The 27455-nt window shown below is 37.0% G+C and overlaps 3 protein-coding genes across 10 annotated transcripts; 2 read left to right on the top strand and 1 right to left on the bottom strand.

The window, feature by feature from the left end:
• Window positions 1-1356: 1356 nt before the first annotated feature.
• Window positions 1357-11248, top strand: LOC107680909 (heterogeneous nuclear ribonucleoprotein H-like). Of its 7 annotated transcripts, none has more exons than XM_016476984.1 (12): window positions 1357-1579; window positions 1962-2059; window positions 2136-2291; window positions 3148-3291; window positions 3810-3948; window positions 5277-5455; window positions 5565-5570; window positions 6454-6557; window positions 6695-6830; window positions 7418-7501; window positions 7575-7673; window positions 9704-11248. In XM_016476984.1, the coding sequence occupies exons 2-12, from the start codon at window positions 1975-1977 to the stop codon at window positions 9805-9807; spliced, it is 1236 nt and encodes a 411-aa protein (XP_016332470.1). In that variant the 5' UTR covers window positions 1357-1579; window positions 1962-1974; the 3' UTR covers window positions 9808-11248. The 7 variants fall into 7 exon arrangements, with proteins under 7 accessions (XP_016332470.1, XP_016332468.1, XP_016332472.1 ...); XM_016476982.1 differs by having other exon boundaries at window positions 5562-5570; XM_016476986.1 differs by having other exon boundaries at window positions 5562-5570; window positions 7575-7805; window positions 9704-9780.
• Window positions 11249-11322: 74 nt separating this feature from the next.
• Window positions 11323-19824, bottom strand: LOC107680908 (RUN and FYVE domain-containing protein 1-like). 2 transcript variants are annotated; one of them, XM_016476980.1, is made up of 17 exons: window positions 19523-19824; window positions 16752-16925; window positions 15824-15941; window positions 15619-15720; window positions 15361-15484; window positions 15217-15278; window positions 14934-15069; window positions 14705-14806; window positions 14313-14429; window positions 13719-13886; window positions 13531-13628; window positions 13208-13327; window positions 12759-12888; window positions 12521-12615; window positions 12156-12204; window positions 11561-11638; window positions 11323-11480 (listed from the first exon to the last, which is right to left on the bottom strand). In XM_016476980.1, the coding sequence occupies exons 1-17, from the start codon at window positions 19803-19805 to the stop codon at window positions 11340-11342; spliced, it is 2097 nt and encodes a 698-aa protein (XP_016332466.1). In that variant the 5' UTR covers window positions 19806-19824; the 3' UTR covers window positions 11323-11339. The 2 variants fall into 2 exon arrangements, with proteins under 2 accessions (XP_016332466.1, XP_016332467.1); XM_016476981.1 differs by lacking the exons at window positions 11323-11480; window positions 11561-11638; window positions 12156-12204 and having other exon boundaries at window positions 12542-12615; window positions 12722-12888.
• Window positions 19825-21377: 1553 nt separating this feature from the next.
• LOC107680912 (proheparin-binding EGF-like growth factor) lies at window positions 21378-24311 on the top strand. Its single transcript, XM_016476990.1, has 6 exons — window positions 21378-21573; window positions 22224-22424; window positions 22591-22783; window positions 22885-23040; window positions 23125-23215; window positions 23310-24311. Exons 1-5 carry the CDS (start codon window positions 21531-21533, stop codon window positions 23195-23197), a joined length of 666 nt encoding a protein of 221 aa, XP_016332476.1. The 5' UTR covers window positions 21378-21530; the 3' UTR covers window positions 23198-23215; window positions 23310-24311.
• Window positions 24312-27455: the final 3144 nt, after the last annotated feature.

The raw sequence follows: 27455 nt of genomic DNA, 5'->3' as shown, positions 1-27455 counted from the left end.
ACAAAAGTAACTAATTACGTTACTTAATTACTTTTTGTTACCCCCAACACTGTACATAAAAGTTATAATAAGTATGACATAAGTCTAAATCATATGATAAAAATGTATAAGATAGAAATAGAAATATATAAATGAGATATAAAATACTATACATAATTATAAATAAAAAGTTGAGATTATGAGACATTAAGTCATCATTTCGACTTTTACGTCATATGATTTTTTTTCTTGTGTCAGAAACGTGCTACCAGAATTATAGGATGAAACATAAAAAAAAATTAAAAAATTAAAAAATTAAACAAATGGTTAATAAAAAGAGGTTAACCTTTATGAAAATTATGGAAAATTATTTTTGCCAACCTCAGGGGGTCAAGCTAATTTTATATGAGCTGTTTATTATTGTTATTATTATTATTATTATTAATTTTGTGTTATTGATATTTGGAACATGTCTAAACAGTTTGAAGCTCAGTTTAAAAACAATTAACATTAATAATAGGGTTGTAAATGTAGCCTTTATATTATATATTGTATATTTTTCAGAAAGTAGAGAAAAAATATTAATATTTTTTTAAGACTGTTTGAGTGAAATGCCAGGCAAATACGAATATAAACAGAAACTGTTCAAAGGTGTATCGAATAGGATTAGTCGTGTGTAAATAGTAACATAAGTTCCTGTTAGTGATACAGGTAGCGAACGAACGTCATGTACTAAAATAATATGGCACAATAAAATTTAGGCATATTATTGACATATAGATTTAGAGTGCTGTAGTTTACAGAAGCACTTCATATAGAAATAAATCGAAAGGAAGACAGCATAATATCTCGCCTTAGAATTGGACACACTGCACTTAATCAATCATTATTTATAATAGGAAAACATGAGTCTGGACTTTGTGTTAAATGTGATCTTCCTGAAACAGTTGAACATATTTTAATAAAATGTAAAGGATATGACAACGAAAGAGTACAACTTACAGAAGCACTTCATATAGAAATAAATCAGATCTCACTTCAGAAATTGTTAAATAAAGATGTGACTATAGAAATGTTTCACATATTATTGAAGTATCTCAAAGATGCAGAGTTAATAAACAGGATTTAAAGAATCACTACTATTTTTTTAATTTTTATTATTATTATTATTATTATTATTATTATTTTTATTTTTTATATTTTTTTTTTCCTTTAACGTCAATGCTCCACACTCCATCCTAGTAGGTGGCGGTAAATGCACCTAAAGCTGGTTTGCCAAGAAGAAGAAGAAGAAGAAGAAGAAGAAGAAGAAGAAGAAGAAGAAGAAGAAGAAGAAGAGTGCTGTAGTTTCACATCCCAAACAGCAGGTGTCGACAAACGCCTCTTTCAGTTTCTGAATCCGCCTTAGATCAGAGAAGAGCTCCGTTTATCGCCCTCTCATAGGCGAGCACAGTTCAGCTTCTCGTGTTTTATAATTAATTTACTTATTGTAGACGTGTATATGAAGCTGTATGATAAAATACTCTATTAAGGGGTAAATAAGTCACGTCTCTTTGCTTCGGTTGAGTAGACGAAACGTCTTTGAGGGGGTTATCAGAAGGTATGTGGTTCAGCTAGCTCGCTAAGCTAACAGTTTCCTCACTTATGCAAAAGAGTTTCCCTCATTTATTATGTAAATAACTATTAACTTAAAGGGATTTTCTTGTTTTTTCGTTTTGACTGAATAGAGAATGAATAGGGAATGTTTAGGTGCATGATTGATTGGATTAGCTTTTAATTAATAGTTATGTATTTATTTATTTTATTTTGGCTGGGCATTTTGCTTTATATGTTGTATGTCTGGGGTAGTTTACCATGCAGTGGTGCTTCATTTGAGATGCAGATGAGTGTCTAGAATGAAGATCATTTGAAAACAAATATTAGTTTTTGTGTTATACTAGTATATTATAGAGTCACTTATTCTATATATTGTGTTTAACCAGGGTTGTTTCCAGCATGGCGGATGGAGAGGGTTTTGTGGTGAGAGTCAGAGGATTACCCTGGTCCTGTTCTGTTGATGAAGTTCAGTGGTTTTTCTCAGGTAAAAAAAAAAAAGCCTCTGCTTAAATCTTTTCCCCTTAGATTTTATGACTAATTCTAGCTAAATTTCATCATAGAGTGCAAAATTGCAAACAATGGGACAAGCATACATTTCACATACACACGGGAAGGGCGACCAAGTGGAGAGGCGTTTGTCGAGTTCGAATCAGAAGAAGACCTTAAAATTGCAGTGAAGAAAGATCGTGAAACCATGGGCCACCGTTATGTAGAAGGTGGGCAGCTGTTTTTGCCTTAGTTAGGATCCTTAAAGGAATAATTCAACCAAAAATAAAAAATAGCTGAAAATGTATGCACACACAGGCCATCCTTGTAGATGAGTTTGTTTCTTCATCAGAACAGACTTGGAGAAATGTAGCATTACATCACTTGCTCACCAGTGGATCCTCTGCAGTGAATGGGTGCCATCAGAATGAGAGTCCAAACAGCTGATAAAAACATCACAATAATCCACATGAATACAGTAATACATTGTCATATATGTTTAGAACTGTTTTGGGCTGCGTTTCCCGATAACGTTGTCTCTTAGCTCGCTACAAAGACTCTAAAGGTATATCTTAAAGGGGTCATATGATGCTGCTAAAAAGAACATTATTTATGTTTCGGGAAACACGTATTAACGTAAAGGTACAACTTAAGGTATAACTTACGAACGACGTAGCATTAAGAAGGTTTCGGGAAACGCAGCCCTGGACTGTTTTCACTTCTAAATCGTACTTGATATGTGCATATTTCTCTCCTGATTCAGACAAGGCAGAAGCAACGGTTTGAAGTTAAAAATGTCTTTGATGGGTTTGTTTCTTATAAACACACAGCTTTTCACTTCACAGGATGTTAATTGATGGACTGGCGTGGTGTGGATTACTTGTGGATTATTGTGATGTTTTTATCAGCTGTTTGGACTCTCATTCTGACGGCACCCATTCACTGCAGAGGATCCACTGGCGAGCAAGTGATGTAATGCTTAATGTCTCCAAATCTGTTCTGATGAAGAAACCAACTCACCTACATCATGGACTATTTCATCTATTTCATGGACTAAAATGCTGATCGATTCATATGTGCTTTCAGTATTCAAATCCAATAGTGTTGAGATGGACTGGGTTCTGAAGCACACCGGACCGAACTGCCCGGACACAGGAGGGGACGGCCTGGTTAGGCTTCGCGGTCTGCCATTTGGATGCAGCAAGGAGGAAATTGTCCAGTTTTTTGCAGGTATGTCCGATAGGAAGTTCGAATTGCCCTATTTACTCAAAATTAAACAGTATACCAACATTTAGCTAAGGTTATTTTAGTTCATCGGACCATCATTTGCACATAAACGAGCTTTGAACATTTAAACCAAAGTGCTCCGTTTTAGTCATTTAATCTTTAAAATTAGGAATAGTTGATATTTGTATTGAATCTTAAGGATTGGACCATCCAGAAGGACCAAGATGGGTCACTTTTTATTCAGCTTTGTCCTTTTATGCAATTATTAGAATTTGTTCTTTCTTTTTTCTTTTTTTTTTTATTAAACTGCCTCAGCCCTTTTTGTATTTTATATACCTAAAACAGGTGCACAGAAATGTAGGTAATTTTTGGGGCTTACCAAACAAACAAGAGATGAGTTGAGACCATAGTACCATTTCTCATTTGACATAAAGATAAACCCATAGAGTAATATAAAGTCTTGTTAATGGGCTTGTGACTTAATTTGTCCCCCACTGGGGTTATCTGTCCTTGGGTTGAAGGGTTGGAAATCGTGCCAAATGGGATAACATTGCCGGTGGACTTCCAGGGGAGGAGTACGGGGGAGGCCTTCGTGCAGTTTGCTTCACAGGAAATAGCTAAAAAGGCTCTAAAGAAACACAAGGAAAGAATAGGGCACAGGTGGGGATGGCTGGTTGGTTGCCTGGATACGTTGCTTTTCTTATGGTGTTCACCTCAATAAATCATCCACTGCAGAAATGGCAAGATATGACCACAGATGATTTGACGGCAAACAAAAAACAAGGAAAATGAAGTCCAGTAGCCTTAAGATTATGTATTATTAGTGCTGAGTGAGCCATTGAGCTGCACTGTGTCAATTTAGAGGGATAACTGAATATGGGCACTTTTGAGACAGTTTAGTGAATTTTTACTCTTAACTGTCCTTTACATGAGCATTCAAATCATTTTGGGTTGTAATGGGCAGTTATATCAGCCAGACATATATGGTGCGGTCGAATTTCTGCAGAATTTTGCGGGCAAAAATAGTTTATTGTAAATTGTCTATAGTGTAGCGGTGTATGAAGCACAGTTCACGCAGAAGTCACTTTCAAACCAAGCAGCTTTCTGTTGGTTGTAGTGAATTTGCGAAAAGCTTGAACCTCTTGCAAAATCTGCATGGGGAAATCTTTGGTCCTCACATGAAATTCATGGTTGTGTCTGGATTCCTGGCTGGATTTCATCTGTAACTACATCTTAATACGGCAGTAGTTTAACTTATATGTTTGACATGAGTAATATTGTGAAATATTATTACAGTTTAAAATAACTGTTTTCAATTTGAATGCTTTACAATGTAATTTATTCTTGTGATGCCAAAGCTGAATTTTCAGCATCATCACTTCACTCTTCAGTGTCACGTGATCCAACAGAAATAATTCTAATGTGATGATATGCTGCTCAAGAAACTTTTCTTATTATTTGAGATGTTTGACGTAAACCCTTCCCTGCTTCCCGGCTTGTCACGTGGCCACTCAGCACTAAGTTTTATGCAATAGGAATATCTCCGTTTTTCTACCATTTTGAAGACTTCAGATCACGAGGACCCAGTTAAACAGGTAATACAAAGTTAGCCCTAGCAGTCTGAAGTGCTTTGCCAGCAGAGAACAAAAGCAGCGTGTCAGTCCAATAAGACCCAGACCACAGTAACACATTGCCAACTGCCTTCGGGTGACCATAAGAAAAGTTCTTCATAATGAAGGGTTGAATGAAACTAAATATTTTAGGGTTCTTCATTTTCTGTCTCTCTCTCTGTCTCTTTTTTTCGGAAACTGTTACATAAAGTCACTGAACGGAGATGCTGACTGTTAGTGTCATCCCAGAATCATTCTTACTAAGGTTGCCTGTTCATTAGACCCGTTTTCAGACAGCCCTTATTTATACTGCACGCAGGAATGCCTTTTCTCTTGCCGGTAGACCCTGGTGCCATTACTCTGCAATTTCGTCCTTAGGTATATAGAGATCTTCAAGAGCAGCCGTGCAGAAGTGCGCACACATTATGAACCCCAGCGTAAGGTCATGGGCATGCAGAGACCAGGCCCCTACGACAGGCCTGGAGGTGGCCGTGGCTACAACAGCGTGGCCAGAGGAGTCTCCTTTGAGAGAATGAGACGTGGAGGCTACGGTGGAGGTATTTCCGAAAGTATTTTCGGTTGTTATTAACATTGCTACAAATGCTATTGAAGGAGATTAATAATATTTAACTTTGAACTTTCCTTTGATATATCTCACTACAGAAGTTTGGGGTCGGTATGATTTTTTTCTAAAATATTTTATTCTTACCAAGGCTACATTTATTTGGTCAATAAAAACAGTAATATTGTGAAACATTATTACAAATGTAAGTAATTGTTGTCTATTTGAATATTGTAATTTATGCTGTGATGGAAAGCTTAATTTTCAATATCATTACTCCAGTCTTCAGTGTCTTCAGAAATCATTCTAATATGCTGATTTGCTGTTTAAGAAATGTTTGTTGAAATGTTGAAAATATTTTTGTGGAAGCCGTGATAATTATTTTATAAAAATATACAAGAAAGTCTTTATGAAAGTCCTTATAAAAGTATTTTCTGTTACTTTTGATGAGGTAATGCCTTGCTGAATAAAAGTATCAATTAAAAAAAAAAAAATACTCCAGATAATTTTTTGTGGATATGATGAATTTTTTTCAGGGTTATGTGATTGACAGAAAGTTAAAAAGAACATTTGCTGTCACTTTTGATCGATTTAATGCATCTTGCTGAATTAAAGTGTCTATTTTAAAAACTTAAAAAAGTACCCTTGACTTTTGAGTGGTAGTGTGTATATAATGAAAAATAAAGACACTATGCCACTCGTTTGAAATAGTTACAAAACAATAGTTGCAGATTTGGACTAACTGAATGGTTATAGGTTCAAACCTCGTGTGATTTCAAGGAGACTTTCCTTGGAATAATGTCACTTTAGATAAGAAAGCCTCTGCTAAATGAAGAATAAAGGAGCTTTATTTTACTCTGTTGAGAAATCTTTGAATCTTGCTCTGTTTCTACAGCTTCCTGTCAACATACTGCACAGTTAAGTCAAACAGACAACGAAAGGCTTATCAGGCAGAATATATTTTTTCTTAACTTGTTCTTATTTGCCTCAAAGATGGTCGTTATGGAGACAGCGGCTCCTCCTTTCAGAGCACAACAGGACATTGTGTGCACATGAGAGGCCTTCCGTACAGAGCCACTGAGACTGACATATACAATGTGAGTCCTTATTCACACGAATATGCGTTTATTTCAAGTCTGTGTACTTGTAACGGTTAATACAAAGTGTTTATATGATTACATAGCATCCTATTTAATGTCCTCTTTACTGTCTATTTCCATGTTTTCTTCTCTAGTTCTTCTCTCCACTGAACCCAGTGCGTGTTCATCTGGAGATCGGTCCTGATGGAAGAGTAACAGGCGAGGCGGATGTAGAGTTTGCTACACATGAGGACGCTGTGGCAGCCATGTCCAAGGACAAAGCCAATATGCGTAAGTGTTAGCAGAGGAAACAAAGGTAATACTGAATGATTTTCATTAAAGGGATAGTTCACCCAAAAATAACAATTCTGCTGTTTGGTTACCCACATTTTTTAAAATACCTTCTTTTGTGTCAGCAGAAATTCATAAAGGTTTTGAACAACTTCAGGTTGAGTAAATGAGAGAATTAATTTTAGAGTGAACTGTCCCTTTAAATTCCATCCTATTAATTGGTGTTGAATGTTTGCATTTTTTTGTTGAATGAAACTGAACACCTTAGTAAAACACTTTGGTTATGATGGATGATATTCTGAAGCCTAACTGACAACACTAAAGGCCTGTTCACACCAAGGACAGTAACTGTAACGATGAAGTTTTGAATTATATCGTTGGAAATGAATCCCTTTCAAAGCAACTTTTCAAGCTAATGAATAATGAAAACTTTGATAGCCAATCAGAATCCACTTAGCATTTAAACCGGCAGACAACAAAACTGTGGCATGTGTTTATAATAAACATAATGTTATCGTCTGTTGGTGTGGACACTAAATAAATATAGTTATCATTCTTTGTGTGAATGGGCTTTTATTCTCATGCAGAGCACCGTTATGTGGAGCTGTTCCTAAACTCCACGGCAGGGGGTGGAAGTGGAGGGTATGGTGGCCAAATGATGGGCAGTATGGGTAAGACTTCTCCTTCAGACATAAGTAACTCTTACTGAGCAGCTATCATAAATGCATAATTGTTGCTCTGCAGGAAACCAGTCGTCATATGGACACAGCAGCCAACAGATGGGCTCTGGCTACAGCGGTGGTTATGGTAACCAGAGTGGCATGGGGGGCTACAGTGACTACAGTGAGTGTCAGCTCTTCCGTAGCTCTGCTAGGCAGTTCCCTGCCAAATCCTATCACCCTTGGACCCTTAGGTGTTGCTGTTCTTAATGCCTGATTAAAAAGCCTTTCATGTTATCCTGTTGTAGCTGATCAGGTAAATACAATCACAATTAAACAGTACCTCAATAGCAATAATATAATTTTAATAAAGTTTGTCTGGATTTTACATTGACTACATAGTATCTTTCTGTTGTGCTAACTAAAATTGAATAAATGTGTACCTTTCAACATCATAATGTTCACATATTTAACAGAGAGCGCACGATTCAGTGAAGGTTGCATGTAAAATGCATAGGTTATGTTGATGATTAGCTTACTAACCAAAACAAAGACATTTAATTTTACCATTTTATATATGACATAGTCTCTGTCCCAAGTCAGGGGCTGCATTCTTTGAAGTCTGTGAAGGCCAAACCAAGTATTGTTTAAATCGGACGGTCTAGCCAATGGTGGATTGCTCTTCTTGCTTAGCAACTGAGACAGCTGCTGTTGTTGACAAGCGGCAATCAAGTTTGTACTAGACTTTTTTGAAAGATCTGAAAACAAAACAGTGTTCACAGCCTATCTAAATATGTTCTCCTTGGTCCATTTATGTACATAATAAAAAGTATAAATCCTATCTATAGAATTGCTTCTTAGTGAGACATTTGTGATAGTCTGGGCCACGAAGGATCCATCTGTTGCATCCTTCGTGACCTGGGAAACGGCGGACACATTTTGAGGCTGTATGTGATAGAGCCGTTAAAATGTAAAGCCTTCATCACCACACTGTATTCTGTCTTGAAATGCAGCCTCTGAATTAGGACATTACAATTTGTACACAGGATGTGTAATTAAATACTTTTTTTTTTGATGTGTTGTTGCTGGTTAAGACTTAATATTTTGGGATTTATAATTGGGTTCCAAATAGAACATCCAGAGAGTTCTTCCAGCAGATGGAATCTTTTAGGGGTCCAAGTGGGGTAGAATTTGACACATCACTCAAGGCCCTATGTCTCACAATGTGTTAAAGTCATCAAACCAGCATTATCTCTGGCACTGGATTGCATGCACTTCTAATGATGTAATGTTTAAACCCAAAGTTTAAACAGTTTCACCTTTGACCCCATCTGACCATTTAAACAGTTCACCTGAGGTATTGTTACATGGGTGGTGCCAGTGTGTAAAAACAAACAACTAAACAGGACTTGTATACCTCTTACAATACTGCTTATTGCTTTTCATGTGGAATTTAAAAAATGTTGTGTAATAGTATTATTGAGGTGCTGTTATAATTATTAATAATTTGAATCCGTTGTATTTTATATATTGTTTTCATTTTGAGTTTTAGTCATTTTGTTTTTTTGTCATTTTAGTGTTTTATACATGTCTGTATAGTTTTAGTAATTTTTGCTTTAGCTATTTTAGTACAATATTAAATTACGCTAACATGAGAATTTTGCTGCCTTGGCAATTAGCTGAAATAAGCTGTTTTATATTTTAAGTAATGATGTTTTTGTGATGGTTTTTAGTTTTAGTTAACTATAATAACACTGTAAATCACCCTTCCATGACAAACCTCCTACCCGTCAGATTGTCCTACCAGGGCTTACTGCGAATGTGCACATCAATAATGCATCAATTTTCTCACGCTGAACAATACATAATTACTGTATTTGCATTACTGTAAGGGTAGGTTTAGGGTTGGGGTAGGTGTACATGTTAATAAAGCATAATCTGATGGGTAGCATTTTTTGTTGTCTCATTGTGCTACCTACTGTAAGGGTAGGTTTAGGGTTGGGGTAGGTGTACATGTTAATAAAGCATAATCTGATGGGTAGCATTTTTTGTTGTCTCATTGTGCTACCTTCTGTTTCAATGGGAGGTAGCAAAATCTGACAGGGTAGCACAAATCGTCAGAACACCGGGCCTCGAGAGTCACCGTGTAAGTGGTGATTCTTTCCGCACTGAGAACTCCCTGGTCCTAAAATGTGTATTTCTCCTTCCTGTCAGGTAATCAGGGCGGAATGGGGGGCAGTTACTACGGTGGAGGGAGCCGCGGGTCCATGGGAATGAACGGCCTCAACAGCGGCATGGGGGGAGGCTGGGGGATGTAGCCTCCAGGCCTTTCAGAGCTTTATAACCTTCATTTGAACAGTGTCCTCTTTCATTTGTTTGTTCTTTGTTCCTTGCTCCCTTCTAAGTTGTGTTTGGGTCTGTACACAGGCAAACTTCTTTTTCCCTTTTGACATGGTTGAAAGAAATCCTAACTAGAGGTAGTAATTTATGTTAAAGAGAAACTCTTTATTTGCTGAAATGTGACAGCCCTTGTATCACACTGGAGAGGTTCCTGTAAATCTGTTTTTACATTGGAGTATTAAAGAGGTGTTTTTGTTTCCTCACAACAGGACCCTATGGGCAAACTTAAAGCCTTTCGTACAGCTTGACATCTTTTGCACGTGGAGGTTTCACTCTGTCGGTGATTGTAGCATCATATCTTAAACTTTTCGCTGCAAAGGTGTTTTGTGTGTACTTAATGCTTAATCTAGGCCGATAGCTGAAAGAGTTTAAATTTAGAGACCAATTGTTTTTATTATTATTTTGAAGCATGGTGGGAAGTGGATAGGTTTCATTTAGATGCATGTAACTCTTTGCATTTGCTTTTTTCCCATGCAATGTATCACCTGTGATTTCAGTGTAGTGGACAAATGTCTGATTCCTCATGGCTTCACAGATGGATTAATAATTTGAGGCAGTGTTTATTAAATCGTACACAATTCTATAAAATCTTCAGAAACTTCATTACAGCTTTATGAACATAACAGGAGACAAAAGAGGGTACAACCCAGGAAACGATCTAAAATAGACATTTTGTATTCAGAGAGCCTTAAAAAGTTTTATAAAAAAAAATTTTTTTGTCTGGCATGAGCAAAAAAGTTGGAGAAAATACAATCCATCTGCTCTTGCATACTATAAATGTAATTTTACCTTTTGACAACAAAAATTAATTTACAGACTTTTGAGCCTCATTCATGATATTAGCAGAACAAATGTGTTCATAAAACCATTTTCTTGAATAATTCACATATCTACTAACTTCATACAGGAACTGGTCCCACTTTTTGACCCTGATAGTGGTATATTTTTGTATGACATGCACAGATTAAATGCACAAGCACATACACAAAAAATTTGTGATAAAGATTACAATTCAGCAATGCCATGTCTCCTTAAAAATTACAATTGAACGCTTATCAGAATTTAGAAAATCGTTACAAATTTAATTCGGTCTATTTTGATAAGAGGAGACATGACAAAGACTGAAAAGCATGAAGAGTATTGAAATATGAATCCTCTGCATCCACTCGATGAACCCCTGAAAGGCTTATATGTGTTAGTGCTCTCCCTAAAATGGAGACTATCATTATAAATACTCATATTAATGTTAGTTTCTAATTATCCTGGCATCTTCCTGTCAAAGAAACTTTGCATATGATTTTGCAACAATCAAAGGTTTTGGTCAAACGGAAGCCAGTGGTGCCACAAGAAATGAATGTTTAAGTGTTAAAAACAAAGAGATTGAGAGCTTGATTAATACAGGTGGCCTGTAGTTTCACACACACATGATCAGCAGATATGTTGAGTGCTGTCAGGATCTGATGGAGCTCCTCTGGAGCAGAAGGGAATGGCAGACGTCACATACGCGGACAGGTCTGGGGTATGAGGGCAGAGCCAGCTCATTACTGGAGCAGCTGTTGCAGTAGATGTCGCCACAGTTCCTGCAATGGTGCTTCAAACAGAAAAACGAGTAGAGTTACTTGCCAAAGGACAGATATATTGACTGACTGACAGGAGTGGAGCATCACTCACTTTTCTCCGAGAGATTGAGAATTCCTTTTGGCACTGCTTGCACTGTGTAGCTTCATCGTCTTTTAGCCAGGCATGACCCTGGAAAACAGATAAGACAATCATAATTATTATCAAAATCAATAATTATATTTATATATATACTGTATATATATATATATATATATATATATATATATATAGATAGATACTGAACGTAACGTTCCGTAACTGGAAAAAATACTGATACCTGTATTCAGTAAGGATGCATTAAATTGATCAAAAGTGACAGTAAAGTCTATATATATATTTAATAATTATTTAAGGAGGAGAAAACTGATAGACTGGATTCATAAAGAAACAATATTTACAATATTAGATATACTGTATATTGCAGTTTAAAAAAAATATTTTTGTCTATTTTATTACTTAGAAAAGTAATAACACATCTGTCATGCACTATTATGATGATGAGATATCACAACAACAGTGTACGACAAGTTACACAGCAAAGTAAAAAAAAAAAAACAGGAATGCTTGGCAGGCAATACTAAGAAGGGATCTTTAGCTTTGCTGTGCAAATGGACACAAAAAAGGTAACCTTATGAAGCTCTTTTACCTTCAAGGCTTTGTTGACCTCTTTGAAGTCCTCCATCTTGAGTTTGGATCTGAAAGCAGCATTTTAGTTCAAGACATCTAGCGTGTGATATCAAGTCATGTTTATTCATATAGCACTTTATACAATACAGTTTCAAAGCAGTATTAATACTGCAAAGTTCTTCAGTTATGAAATGAACATTTTCAGCTGTGTAGAAGCTCTAAAATGACAATAGCATCATTACTCAGCTGAAGTCAATTCAGTGTGGATTCAATTCAGTTCAAAAAGACTGTCAAGAGTTCAACAATTACGATACAAAGCAGCTCTACAGAAGACAACTGTCATTATCCAGAAATATCAGAAAAATGAGAGTGGAGTTGTCTTACTGGCTGAGATGAAGGCCCATCTCCTGTAGAGCCTGTTCCTGCTCCTCACACAGCTGCTGGAGCTGTTTCTTCTCTTGTCGAAGATCAAGCAGCTCCTGTGGAAACAAAGGTAGATCAAAGCAGTCATTTATTAACACTGTAATACAAAAACTTCACTCTTTCTTTGATTTTACATAATTTAAAGTCTTGTTTTGACTGTACTGGTTAGTTTTCTGGCTGAAGCAGCAGTATATCTGACCGTCTGCAGGCCCTGCAGCTGCTGCAGTTGTGTGCGCAGCTCTGCGCTGTTGTCCTGTTCTCTGTGTAGCTCCCTCTGTAGGTTCTGCCGCTGCTCTTTCTCCGCGCTAAGCTCTGACTCTAGGCCTGCCCTGAAAAAAGAACAGCAACAACACTGAGTCTAAAAAAAAAAAATCAAAATCTTTGTGATAATGTTAGTTTACGGTAGCCATTGACTTCCATTATATATATTATTTCCATAACATGGAAGTCAACTGTTTGGTTACCAACATTCTTCAAAATATCATTTTTTGTGTGTTCAACATCTGAAAGAAATGCATACATGTATACATGGAACAACTTGAGTGTGTATGAGAACTGATGACAACATTTTCATTTTTGGTTGTATTACCCCTTCAAAGTATCTGTGACAGCAAAGTTAGCGCTTTCTAGAAGCCTGATTTACACTACCCGAGTGTGTCGAGGTCAGTGAGACGCTTCTGCAGAGCGTTCACTTTCCCTTTCATCTCCGATCTCAGCTCATTCTGGCTTTCATCCGTGTTTTTGCACACATTTTCTGAATTTTGAAGCCTAAGGAGCAAATACTCATGTTTATTAGGTTTAGAAATAGTACATATCATTTCATACATCTCTATGATGTTCATGTTGTTTCAAACCTGTATGACGTATTTCGCTTACATTCTTCCAAAGACCACGAGGAAAAGAAAGTCATACAGGTTTGGGTAAATGATCAATTATTTGGGGTGAATTATTCCTTGAAAACGTTCTGGCACCTCTGCTCTAGTTGCTTCATAGCTGCTTCCATCTGAATCATCTTCTTTTCCAGTTGTTGCATGTCCTCCTCTTTTTTCTGGGCCACTCGGTCAGACTCCTTGTGGGTTAAACGACAAGACTTAAGTTTCAACTGGTTACAGGTAATCCTGTTCCAGTAACATGTTGTACAGACAATCAGATGTAACACCTGTGCTTTGTTGAACATCTGTAAGTTGAGATTCTTGACTTGATCTAGTTGTTGTCGCAGTGCGACCAGAGTGTCTTGTTTCTCATGAGTGTCCTTTTCCAGGAGTTTCATGGCAACCTCCATTTCCTGCTTCAAACCGATCTGCAGCTCCAGCTCCTTTTGCAGCTCCTGATTTGCCAAACAGTTCATGCAGATATTTTGACTGGCTCCATAAAATACTATATTTACATTAATGCATTAAAGGGATAGTTTACCAAAAAATGAAAATTCTGTCATCATTTACTCAACCTCAAGTTGTTCCATGAGTTTCTTTCTTCTGTTGAACATAAAAGAAGATATTCTGAAGAATGTGGGTAACCAAAAATTTTCTGGACCCCACTGACTTTCATACTATGGAAGTAAATGGGGACCAGCAACTGTTTGGTTAACCACATTCTTCAGAATATCTTTTGTCTAACAGAAGAAAGAATCAACATGAGGGTGAGTATATTTTCTTGTTTGGGTGAACTATCCCTTTAATACTATGCAATACAATACAGATTCAAGATTGAAAATTATTTTTACATTTAGAGCTGAATTATTTTACATTCTTACCTGCCGGATTCTTTTCTCCTCCTTGTACTGCTTCCAAACTACACTGTACATTTCATCCAAACCCTGCCGTGTCTGTCGATATGTTTCTAGCTCTAACTGGCTATCTTGCAGAGTCACCTAAAAGCAATCCAAAGTGAGTAAAATTTTGCTTAGTAAAAAAAAAAACTGGCCAGATGGCAGGTAACATTATTTTGGAATGACAAAATACTGCATGGTGTTATTTATTAGTAATAAACCAACAGCCCGGCCTATGTTTGGCCATTTTAGGGTCTTGGCTTTAGATGTTCCAAAATTCTTCTAGCGACTTTTCCAGTGAATAGTGGATGCAGATGTTTAAAAATTATTACATACAGATTGTTTTCATAATACAACATTTTTATTGCAACTCCCACCTCCTCTTTCCTCTGACTAGTTTGGAGAATATTTGCATTTTCTTGTTTAAGTTGTTCCTGCTCTTCACGCAGAGCGTTGATTCTGTCTGTGGCTGCTGTAAGCTGTACAAAAGACATCAAATAACTATGTTTTCCCATTTTAATCCTGTATTTAATAATGTGCATGATTTATAAGCAAGAAATTAAAATACACAAAATATAAGGTCATAATAAAGTCTATAAAAATTACCTCCTCGATGAGTTTGCTGTTGGTCTTCTCCAGCGAGTCCATCTTGGCCTGAAGATCCGTCACTGTGCAGCTCAGATGCCGGTTCAGTTCCTCTATGTAGTGCTTCTGGTCAAGAATGGCTGTCATTTTTGAATCACTGTCAGCAGTTAAAGAATCAGAAAAAGCCAAAATTACTAAAATTACTAAACTAGCTCATAACAAAATAACTGTCTTCTAATACTTGTTTCTAGCCATGTAATTAATGATTCAATGCTTAATCTTTGCTAAATGATCACACACTCACTCTTGTGTGGTCTCAGTTGCTTGAGGATCCTTTAGATACATTGAGAAGTCAAGGACGCCCACCTGCAGAAACAAAAACACAGTGTTTAGCGTCACTGTCAAAGAGCACATCTGATAACATGGTTTGGATGGCTATATGTTTCACCTGGGAATCCAGATCCTCTCCTTTCACACACAGATTGGCATCGATCACATTCAGACCCACCAGCATCCCTACAACCACAGCCCCCTCCTCCTCCATTATAAGAGCCCCGGGCTCATAAAACTCCCTGAGACATGAATTTACATTGGGTAGCCCAGAATTCAATAGCACTACAGCACTGTATTTTGTATGATATTAAACAAATTCTGTACAAGAGTCTAAATATTAAAGATCATTTTTCTATCGTTTAATTGCTCTTACCCAAGAAGGTCTCTTCTATTTATAAGCTCTTTCATGTAGTCTGCAATTTTTTTCTGCATTAGAGCCAGATGCAGCCATGCTCGAGCTCGCCCGAGGCCTGTCCTGAAACAACACAGAACCTCATGAAGACCAAATCATGCTCTCCTCTTACACTGTTTTGAACAGGATATTATATCCAAGACAAACACCTTTAAAGGGAACCTACTTGATTCCAGGCATATCCCGCACACTGGTGGAAATCTCAGCTGACTCAGGGCACAGTTTCTCTATCAACTCCAGAGGGGCCCAGATAGACTTGTTCTGACCAATGAAAGTCTTTTTCACTGCACAGGAGGAGAGACAGATACATGCAGGATTTAGGCCATAAATGGGTTAATTTCACAAAACTGGTCATGAATATGTAGGTTTTACACTTCAAAATCAAAACAAATAAATAAAAAATCATTCCCTCACATTTCTCTCCCTCCCGAAAATTATTATTTTTTAATTACTTTATTATTAAAACCCTGAAATAGGGTTATTATTGTTAACTAAAACTAAAAACATAAAACAATTTTAATTGCTTGAATAAAATAAACATTAACTGAAATAAAGTGTTTAATTTTATTAAACTTGTTTAACAGAAAACAAAACATTTTAAATTAAATTTAAATCAAAAATATGAACAAAAACTAAAACAGTATATCAATGATACTAAAAGATCACTGCTCAAGTATTTATAAATCATGGTGGTACTCTCTGAAATGTATGTACTTTTTTTTGTAATAATTGTATTGCAGCATTTTATTTTTACTGTACTGTATAATTTTATATAATAAAAATGACTATTAAAATAATGAGAATCACCTCAAACTGAAAATAAAATTGTCCAGCAATAACAGTAATGACATTTTGAGTGGAAAATGTGCACCATCACAACGAAAGTCACAATGTAAATATGCGTTATTTTCATAAACATAAAAAAATAAAAAAATGAATGCATCTAAAATATTTAGATACTTTTGTATAATTTTTTATTCTTCTCTTTTGATTTTGAGGGTGAAACGTGACCTGTTTTTGTGAGATTTACCTACATGATTATAGTGACATTTCATAATTCTACACTCACTTTTAGGATTTATGTCCCATCTCACCTTTTAACCCATGTTTTAGGCAGTGCTCCAGAACAACAAAGAGCTGCTGCAGAGGTGGATATTCAGAGTCCAGCGTGCGGCCAAGACTGAGGGAGGACTGGATCAGAACCTTAATGCTGAGCTTCATCATGCTGAGGAGGTTTGACCTCTCCACCACCATGGGATCCTTCACAGCCCAGCTAACCAATCACAACACACACTGGCCCAACTAACCAATCACAGCACATTTTGTATTTCAGAAGGCGGGCCTTCATTTGATACAGGAACTATTCGAGCCGTTCATGCCAGACTGGGGAGAGAGGTGTTGTAATAATGTAAAATATGTGAAAAATAATGTGTTTTTCGAACAACCTAGTATGAGAGCCTGTTCTAGTACACCCCCAAAACAAAATCAAGACTTTGTAAAAGAGCATAATAGGACCCCTTTAAGTAATTTATTATACTCATGAATTCCTAATCACAATGGATAATGGCCAGATAGAAGTTGCAAGGATTGAGCTCATGAATACACTAACCTGTGGGATGCAATCACTTGAACCTGTACATTCTTTTGAATGGTGCACTTACAGATCTCGGTTACAAAACTGTACTGTTTGATGGAACAGTGCTGCTATCAGATGATAACATCATGGTTCTTTGTCATTTACTATAGAACAGAATTTTTACTATATTCATATATCATAGTATTTGGGCAGCTGACATGACATTTCAAGCAGTGTCCGTGGTGTTCTGTAGTTTGGCATGTCATATTTTTTAATATTTATACTTTAATACGCTATATAATTTTTACTCATGCAGTTTCATATTTCTCATCAAGAAAATACACATGCAATTATTATTTGCTCATGTCAAGCATGACAGGAGTTTTCAAACAGGGGTCCTGACCCCCAAGTGAGATGCAAGGGAGAGCTGGGGGTCCACAGAAAAGTTTAGAAAAAACCAGTGTAAGAAAATAAACAAATAATAAACATATGATTAAACTAAATTAAGTTTAGTTTAAAAAAGTAACAAATACAATAAACTACATTTCTTATTTTTATTAAATAAAAATAAATAAGACTTACATAATTGAAAAGTCGAATAAAATAAGAGTAAATAACAAATAATTAATTTATTATAAATAATTAAATATTGAATAATTAAAAAATAAATTCAAATAATACACAGCCAAGTATAATACGTTGAAAAAAGTTATAATGGAATAAAAAACGAAGTACTTATCACACAATATACTGCACATATTTTTATTTTAATATTAATTGCTATCAGACCAAAACTGGGTATTTATTCATAGATGCAGTAGCTGGCACCTAAAAGACTTGAAACCCATACGATATGACACTGCATGCGATATCTGTAGTTTCCCACGGGGCTATTTAAGCAAACAGCAAAAAATATATAACAATTTATTTAAAACTTTATGGTAAAAATATATCGAAATATCGAAATTATCGAAATATCGCAAATGTACATATCACATAGGCTTGTCGCAATAATCAATATATGAACTTATCGCGCAATATATGTACATGACCTCAATCATTTTTGGTGACGCAATATATCGCCCATTATATTTACTTAAAAAATAATGTCACCATGCTTTTTACATTCCACTTGCGCCTGAGTCTTTTGCAGCTTCTCGTACATAACGTAGTCATGAGGTGCTAGTTCAAATTTAAAACATGCTTCTACAAACAAAGTATCATCTGCAGATATGGTCTTGTTTAGGGATCTGTGCCTTTGTGCATACAGACATCTGACTGCTAAGTAGAGATTGTGTTTTTCAGCAATACAGTGCACCCTTAATTTACAGAGAAAAGAAGCTCAGGAAAAAAATCTGTAGATGGAAAAATTTCTATACAAGTTCTTTGTGCATTTTTCTTTTTTTTTTTGTTGTACTTGTTACTTTGCACTTTTTGTTAGGATATCGCAATATGCATATCGCTACAGCTTGCAATATTTGGGGCCATGAACAAAAGACAAAGAGAAAATCACTCACTGCTCTTACCTAAATAACTTTTGTAGCTTAAATAAGAATCAGTGCATATTGAATTCAAAGAGGAAATACTAAGCAGTGTTTTATTTTTCCTTTTTATTATTCAGTTCCTAAACTCATGTTAAAATGATTACACTAATGTTAAAATGACATTTTTATGTAATGCTCGAGTAAAACACTACCGTTCACTTTCAGAAGTTGTTGTAGGGGTGCTTTCTTATTAGAATCAGAATCAGAATGAGCTTTATTCACCACTTAAGTGTGCGCAAACACAAGGAATTTGTTGTGGTTTTACAGGAACTCTTGGTACATACATACATTCAAATAACCATATATATATGACACAAGATAGTTATAGAAGTTCACAGAACTGACTCAGCAACAGCTGAGTAAAACTATTTCATTTGAGCATGTGGCACTTTAAGCATTATCGCATCGCATATCGCATATCGCATTTTTCTTCAATATCGCACAGCCCTAGTAAAATACACACCTTCCATTATATATTCGTGCCGATCTGAACGTGAAATTTTCATGTCTTCAGGTCCATGACGTACCAATTTACGTTGTGGGTGCAGGACCCAAAAAACTACTGTGCATGTATATTTATATACAGTATTATGGCAATACCATGATACCATTTCCAAAAATATGGCAATATCGTTGTACTTTTTGTTAATTCTGTTATTGACTACTTATCTTAGTAAGTAGGGCGCAGTCAGTTAACTTTCTTCTCCCTATATTTAAATATTAAAGTGATGAGCAGGTGTCATACCTGCAGTTTTTACGGGATCTGAGGTGTCAGAGGTGTGTTGTGATGTGTCAGACCCCTTTAACCCCGCGCTGTAGTGATTCACTCCACTGCTCAGCGTCTCCGTCGCTTTACGAGCAAACGACAGAATCGGCGCCGACCAAGAGCTGTCTGCCCGTTTGTCCTTCTGGACCTCGTCGGTATCGTTGACCACATCATTTTGCCCAGGTTCCGTAGCCTCTGGTTCTTCTTCTTTTGCAGGGACGTCTTCGCATTCAGCTTTCGCGTTTGGATCCTCGTCCGCCATGTTTACTTGTCAAAACATGTGACTCGAGACCAGAGCAATCGGTTTTGATCGCTAGGGCAGATAAATCGATCGACGATCGAACAGAATTATTTCAAAACATAGGTCTGTATTTAGACATCAGTTTAAATAAATTAGAAAGATAATTATTAATTACAGTAATTTGCATTAAATACATTAAAATTAAATGTAAAACTAAAAAAAATCGAAGATATTATACAGAAATCAAATTGTATACAAAATTTAAAAATAAATCCATAAAAAATTACAAATATTAAAAAAAGATTGAAATACTTACCCACACACAGACAGACATATTTTAAACATTTTAAAGTTAAACAAATTTAAAATTAACAAATTCTGTGTGCATTTTGGTTGGACTCTCTATGCAAGAGTATCATGTTTCCACTAGATGGCAGTAGCGAACGCTGTTTTGCTTATTTAAATGTGAAACATTGACCATATGCTGTTTTGATGCTTACTGTTCAGTGTTGTGCATCCAAAACCAGGGAAAGACTTCTCTGATCAAAGTAATATTTTTAGGATTTTAAGACAACTTGAGTGTTTAAAAAAAATACTTTTTGTGATACATTACCAAAAGACACTACACTAGGTGTGATTATGAAAGAATGCAATCGTGGTTAAGGATGTCAAGGATTAAAAATAATTAAGGATAGTTGATTTGTTAGATTTCAACCCATAAAGCAATTTAATGTTTGTTCATACACGTTCTCGTTCATTTAATCACAGAATTATTCAAAATCTGAGTCATAGTTTTGAACCATAACTTTCATTAAAACATTCATATCATTATCAGATCATTAGTTAATGTCTGTTTAAACATGTGAACATGTTTTGAAAGAACTTTAAAAGAAAATTCAATATGCTTTACATAAATCTTCTCCCTCAATGTGCTGATCACTTGCACGGCTCTCCTCCAAATGAAATTATAATGACATAATATTATGTTCACTTTATTGCTTCAAACTCGTGGTCAGCACTATGGCAGGTGTTGTTTTTAACCTTTTATTGTCTTTGGGTCATTTCAGTAAAGAATGCTGATAAAAATATTTGTTGCGATGGATGTTCAAAGTGAGCCTGTGTTGACTGCTCTAATCACAATGGCAATTTATTTGTGAAATATGTTAAAATTGTATCTACATACTTTACTAATACCAGAATATATTTGTCATAAAATATGGGAGATATTATGAAATGCCAAAAGTGAAGTTAGCCAGGATTAACAAACAATTGTTACTTCATCAATATTAAATAAAATAAATAGAAAAGAAAGAAAAAGAGAAAGATAAAAGCACCCTTTGTGCTCTATTCAAAAAGTCTTGCATTTTTAATTGTTTACAGTGTAGGCCAGATGATCACAGGTGGGTGTAGGTCTTTAGCATAGTAGGAGGGTTAAAACTGAAAAAATAAAAAAGAAGAAAGAGGTGCAGACCAATAAAACAGCTAATAAAACACTTATCAAAGGATTTTGTCCTGATACACAATCTGTTACAGCTCTGGTGGGCGTGGCCACAATCATATTTAAATGGCTGTCACTGAGACGCGGCTGATTTTTTAACCTTGACGCACGAGAGACGCTCACAGTAACAAAGTAAAACTCGAAGACACGAAGTAACAATCTGCGGTGGCTTCAAATGAATTAACAGAGCGGGAAGGATTTTATTTTTAACAGCTGAATCTATCGTCGTCATTACCAGAAGGGAAAATATGAAGTTTTTAACTATTTTGCGTCTTTTCGCCTTAACCATCGGTGAGTATCTGACACACCGTGGCTTGTTGCTGAAGGGTGTCGCATTACAACCCTGTGCTAGTTATATAAAAAATATACTATTAAATATAAAATAATTCAGTTTTTGATTAAAAAAGCTTCGTTTTTACTAATAGGTTGTGTGAAAATTCCTAACATGACTTGTTTCATATTCACCAGACTTTTTTTTTTTTTACCATTCTAAACTTTAGATTTGCCAGTGAACCTATTAATGGGTCAACAATGTCATTCAGTCATTCTGTTTTAAGAATATTCTGGGATATATTTATTTTTGTCTCATGCGTTCATTCGTTAGCTCAGTGTCTGTGCATGCAAGCTTTTTGTAAACGAGTCCCTTTGCACCCTCTAGGGACTTTAGGTAATGCACACAACCTATTATTAATTATAAAACAAGCTTATTTGCATGTCAGCCTCGAGATTGTGTAATAAACTTTTCTAGTTAAAAGGGAAATATTAGTTTATAGTGGGCTCTATGCATTAATAACAAAATAAATAAGATACAAAAAATACAATTATGAGACACCAGTTAGTTTATCATTTACAATGTAGTCAGCAATCCACTGCATAACCATAAACAATCAATCAGCCTGACTGATTAATTTTTAATGGCTATTCACTGTTTTCCCATTCAGTGGCTGTCACATCAGTGAGCGGTGCGTCTATAGAGCGGTTTGAGAGCGAGAGGCCTGCACAGACAGCTGTAATTGATCTTTTGGAGGCACTGAATGAGAAGAGATCTACTGTGGACAACAAGCAAGTGGAATATGAGGAAGACGAGTATTACTATGACGATGAAGAGGATGAGTTTTCAGGGGATTACGAGGTGCCATTAGGTAATTCATTTTAAATGTACATGTTTAGCGGACACTTTTATCCCAAATGACTTACAATAGAGGAGCATAAGCAATTTGTCACAGATTTTGTGGTTTTCATTTGTGCTGTAGTTTCAGTTTTAGTATGAATAACTGTACATTTCCTCTTCTTTTCCCACCAAAACAGTTGCGTTTTCAAGCAAACCCAAAGACCCTAGTGCAGTTTTGAATGCAGAGAAACTTGAAGACTCGAAGAGGAAGGGGCTTGGAAGGAAGAAGGGAAGAGGCAAGAAAAGGAATCCATGTCTAAAAAAGTACAAGGACTTTTGTATCCACGGAACCTGCCAGTATCTCAGGGACTTAAAGGGGCCCTCATGCATGTAAGCACTTCCTTTAAACCATTTCTCCTGTAGTTTTTGCTACTGTTTTATTGTTACTGTTTTATCGTTTAAGAGAATCAATGGCTGTTTTTTTTTCCCAGTTGTGACCAGGGCTTCTCGGGAGAGCGATGCCACCTTTTCTCCCTGGAAGTAAAGAAGAACGAGGGAGTGTATAGCCGCACTACGGCCCTTGCTGTGGTGGCCGTGGTTCTCTCTTCGTTATGTCTCACCATCATTGGACTGATGCTGGCACTCAGGTTTGTACTTAATCTCACCCTTTAATTTCTATAAGCAATTAGATGTCTGCAGTCTATCATAATGTCAATCTTTGTATCATCTAGGTTTCACAAGCAAGGTGCATATAATGTGGAAAATGAGGAGAAAGTTAAACTGGGAGCCGCCCCACACCACTAAATGAGACTGGAGAGAATGGTGAGTGAAGTCATCCATCGGTACATACTGCATAAAATCATCCAGCATGATTTGACTCAAGTCGCCTGACATCTGGGTTCTTGTTTTATTTCAGGGCAACAGTGTGGAAATTCTACCTCAAAATGAAGTGGCAAAGTTGAATGTTGTGATGAGCAGAGGGCACAGTGTGCTGGAGAGGAGGATAGAGTGACAGCATTTGTTTGGCAGGAGTCATGGTGCCTCTGTGAAAGGCCTGACTCACGAATGACTCACTAAATGGTTCGCAGGAGAGCTCAAAACCTGCCACGAACTAGAACTCTGACAGACCAACTCGGTCAGGAAGAGACACTGAGCTGTTCAATACAGAATGAGAAGGAACTCTTCGGGGTTGGGAATGTAGTTTGAGTTTTAGAGACAAGGCTTTTTCTAGTGCTGAAGAAGCTCTGCCTGAAATAAGTATTCTTACAAATAAGCAGTTTTGTTCATGTCTTGTGCACTGTGTATTTAATCATTGCTGGCTATGCTTTAATTTATTTATTTATGTATGTATATATATCTATTAATATTTATTTGGATTTAGACCAACCTTGTCCAGCCCTAATGCACTGGCAATGTATTTGAAAGTCTCTGTGTTGTATGTTGATGTAATATTTTATTTATTAAAAGAAGCAGTAGTAATCAGTGTCTATTCAGTAAGTGAGTACTGAACCGTGGTAGACTGAAAATCAAAATAATATATTACAATGGTATGCATTTTGATATTTTTGACTCATTTAATGAAGAGAATTTTTGGAATTATTATTTGTATTTTTATGTTCAGGACAGTGTTAGAATGTATATTTCAGCAAACTTTATGAAAAGTCATATTTTAAGCTTTTTTCTTTTCTATTAGAGAAAAAAAAAATATATATATTTTTGGCCAGTAAAACGTTAACACTGTTATTGAGCTGTGCAAATTAAGAAATGTGAATTATTAGTTAATTTTCTGTTTATTTAATTTCAGCACCCTGCTCTATAAGACATAAAGTAGTTGCTTCCTCATTCTATCATTGTATGTATAGAGTATTTTTAAAATGCTCAGACAAGAAATTAAGGCAAATAATAAATCCTCTATATAAAAGACCAAGTTATTGTAATTTCTTTTGAGAATTGTATGCTCCTTTTCCCAAGGAGGAAGATTCCAGTGTGATGCAATGAGTAATTTCCTCATCAGAGCAGTTAGGACCGGCTTCCCTTTTCAAAGATATTTTTGAAAACAGGAATAGCAAACGCTGTAATGTCTATGTTTTGGCATAAAAAATAAAAAAAAACGGTCTAGTCTGCCTCCTGCTTTCAATTCCAAGGATGTCTTTCATGTGACATACACCTGTATCCTGTGTGTGATCTGCATTGTGGCCATGTTACATTGACTATAAACACTCTTTCACAAACACACCCATCACTTGCAAATTCTCACCTTGCATTATCTGCTTGCATCATCATGAAATTGCACTTCCTTGACAGAAAATTGCAATACTTGTGCATTTGTCACACCTTCAGCGTTTTATACTCATAACGACTGAAATTTATTCTCCTGGTCTATAAAAACTGGATCTATGGCAGAACTTGAAAGAGGAACCCACACCAAAGAGCTCATTTCCCTTTGCTATTTGAAGTTGGTCTCAGATCTTTTGTTGGTTTTTTTAACCTTTGACCTTCACTGTTTCAAACCAATGTTTAAACATCTGTAGCAAACCACCTCCGCAAAATGCATTAACAAGCTCAGCTTGTTCCGTACAGCGCCTGTCTGCTTGAATGAATGAATCATGCTGTTTGTTTGTAAAGCTCCCATTGGGTGACGTCATTCATACAGGGGCATCGGAAGAAGTGTTTTCTGAGTCTGGACTTTATCACTATTTGTTAGTGATACTGACAGACAACATGAACATTTATTGTTATATACTCATAGAAGTTCACTCAGCTTTGGGTAATTGGATACAGCGTGGTCAGCTGACCGATCTGGCAGAGGATACGGGTAGCTCATCACACGCTGGGTGGCCGACAGCCCTCATTTAGGAATGACATCATTCTCATGCTTTATGAGCTATCCAATCTAACTGCCACATCTGGTCGGAATACTGTACATATGGGTTTGGGTCACACCCTGGCAGTATGTCAAGTTTACAGTTCATGATTCAGGAAGGTTATGATGACATACCAGAGCAGAACTGACCTCTCGACTGAGCCCAGTTTCTTCCAAACTTCTTTTTTCCATTTTTATCTCCTGATGGAGTTTGGGTTCCTTGCCACTGCCACTTTGGCTTGCTTAATTGTGCCAGAAATATAAGTCGGCTCTGAGCAACATTTAGGAGAAAGAAACAGCGGAGCAGCGGGGCTTTAACACCTGGCTCCCCCTAACGCCTCGATTCGCCTGTGTGCTTCACACGTGAGGATCAGTGCCCCTCGTCAGCTGTGAGTGGCTTGATTTCCTTCGGCGCATCTGAGGAGGAAGCTTCGGATGGAAGGAATGGCTTCGGACGCTGAAGAGTGGGTGTGTTTCCCACCTCTGACGCAGACAGCATGGCCCAGCATCTGTGCCCTCCATCGGCCCTGGGGTTGAAAGCCCATGCAACACATCCATCTAAGCCCTGCAGGATTACCTCAGCCCAAGCAAAAAGGACTTATTCAGTGGCTGGCCAGGCTGGATCAGCGCTTCACACGATGGCGGTGCTTCAAATGTTCCAGGCCAAACTTCTCCGCACCATGGACAAGTTCGGCCAGAGTTCTGATGCCTTTAGAGAGCTTCGCACAGTGACTGACCTGGCTCTGCACGCTAGTAAGGCCACCGTGCAGGCGATCGGCAAGGCCATGGCCAATTTGGTGGTGCTGGAGTGCCACCTTTGGCTGAATTTGAAAGAGATCAGGGATGCTGACAAGTCAAGTCTCAAACTCAAAACACACGGCAGCAACAAACAGGAAGTGATGTAATTAGTGTCACAAGGTCGCCTTCCTAGACTCGCCAGTCTCTCCTAAAGGACTGTTTGGCCCTGCCGTGGATGGGTTTACAAAGCAGTTTACAGCGGCAGAGAAATCATCGCAGGCAATGTGTCACTTCCTGCCAAAGTGCTCCAGTGCGTCGGCTGGTTCAAGTCACCAAAAGGCTCCATCCACTCAGCAGCCTGCCAAGCCGGTGCCAGCTCAGCCCCAGACAAAAAGAATAGCTTGGGATCCAGCAGCGCCCCCGGATGGTGAAACTCTACCTGTTTCAGAAGCGCCAAGGTCCCCGCCCCAGAGTGATGTTGGACCCTGTGTCTCAGAAGCCGTCCTGATCTGAACCAAGAGAGGAAGAGGAGAGGATCGGTTCTCACCGAGGCCAGAACTCTCTCCAAGAAAGCTTGTGCTCGCTCTCCATCCCTCCACTTACAGATCTTCTTTATGCACCAAGAGCTTGCAACACTTCAAAGAGAAAGGGAAAATTGAAATCGCATCATATGACCCCTTTAACACAGAGCGATGGAAGCTCCATTCAAGCTGGGTCTGTCCTTCTCATTCAGTTTGTGCCCAAGCAAATTACCACTGTGATAACGGCCCCACATACTCAAAAGAGCATTTTTCCTCTCCTCATTACCAGGAATTTCAGTTCCCCATCGTGCGGCAAACTACCATTCGAAAATCTAGAATCACTTGCCATCCGGCATCAGGCTATTTAACGTTTTCAAGTCTATTCATTGTAGCGCACCAGCCACCCAATAATCGCAATAAGCGTGTTTTGTTACTTTTAATATAACACAAAGCGTAGCCTTTAAATTCTGTCAATTTTATCATGAAATACAAACAATAAATGTGTTTTCCGCTCTTTAATGTGGCGTGAGATCACATTCAGTTCAAGTGGCACGTGAATCAATCATCTATTTTTCTATTTTTCAGCACGAATGAAAATCAGAAGACATGTTGAAAAAATCAGAACAACTTAAAAGAATATCGCATGTAGGCTATTCGGTTGATCAATCAGTGTTTCGAAAATCATCAATAAAATAGCCTGTGAATAGTCATAACAGTCGTAAGAAGCATTTAGCCTACCTCAGAAACGGCAACAATATAACTTTGCCAACATTATTTTATTATTTTCATAAATCAGTCAGTTAATTGCCACAGACCTTTTTTTTCGTGAGTAGGTGGAATTTTCACATTGATTAACTTTATTCACGCAATATAACACAAATTTCTCAATATTGTAATTTTAATTTTATTAAAAAAATATTATGGCACTAAAAAGCTGCCA

This window comes from Sinocyclocheilus anshuiensis, unplaced genomic scaffold, assembly GCF_001515605.1.
Source record: "Sinocyclocheilus anshuiensis isolate Anshui unplaced genomic scaffold, SAMN03320099.WGS_v1.1 scaffold1462, whole genome shotgun sequence".
Lineage (NCBI taxonomy): Eukaryota > Metazoa > Chordata > Actinopteri > Cypriniformes > Cyprinidae > Sinocyclocheilus > Sinocyclocheilus anshuiensis.
Note: the sequence above shows the minus strand (reverse complement) of the source record. Positions and strands in the feature narration are given on the sequence as shown.

Excerpts from the sequence above, each read along its gene's own strand:
- LOC107680909 (XM_016476982.1), top strand. The coding sequence starts at position 1,975 with ATGGCGGATGGAGAGGGTTTTGTGGTGAGAGTCAGAGGATTACCCTGG. Across the intron at positions 6,831-7,417 it reads CAAGGACAAAGCCAATATGC|AGCACCGTTATGTGGAGCTG; the intron begins GTAAGTGTTAGC and ends ATTCTCATGCAG. Across the intron at positions 7,674-9,703 it reads GGGGGGCTACAGTGACTACA|GTAATCAGGGCGGAATGGGG; the intron begins GTGAGTGTCAGC and ends CCTTCCTGTCAG.
- LOC107680908 (XM_016476980.1), bottom strand. The coding sequence starts at position 19,805 with ATGGCGGACGAGGATCCAAACGCGAAAGCTGAATGCGAAGACGTCCCT. Across the intron at positions 16,926-19,522 it reads AGATCCCGTAAAAACTGCAG|CTGTGAAGGATCCCATGGTG; the intron begins GTATGACACCTG and ends TGGTTAGCTGGG. Across the intron at positions 15,279-15,360 it reads GAGAGGATCTGGATTCCCAG|GTGGGCGTCCTTGACTTCTC; the intron begins GTGAAACATATA and ends TTGTTTCTGCAG.
- LOC107680912 (XM_016476990.1), top strand. The coding sequence starts at position 21,531 with ATGAAGTTTTTAACTATTTTGCGTCTTTTCGCCTTAACCATCG. Across the intron at positions 22,784-22,884 it reads TTAAAGGGGCCCTCATGCAT|TTGTGACCAGGGCTTCTCGG; the intron begins GTAAGCACTTCC and ends TTTTTTTCCCAG. Across the intron at positions 23,041-23,124 it reads GGACTGATGCTGGCACTCAG|GTTTCACAAGCAAGGTGCAT; the intron begins GTTTGTACTTAA and ends TGTATCATCTAG.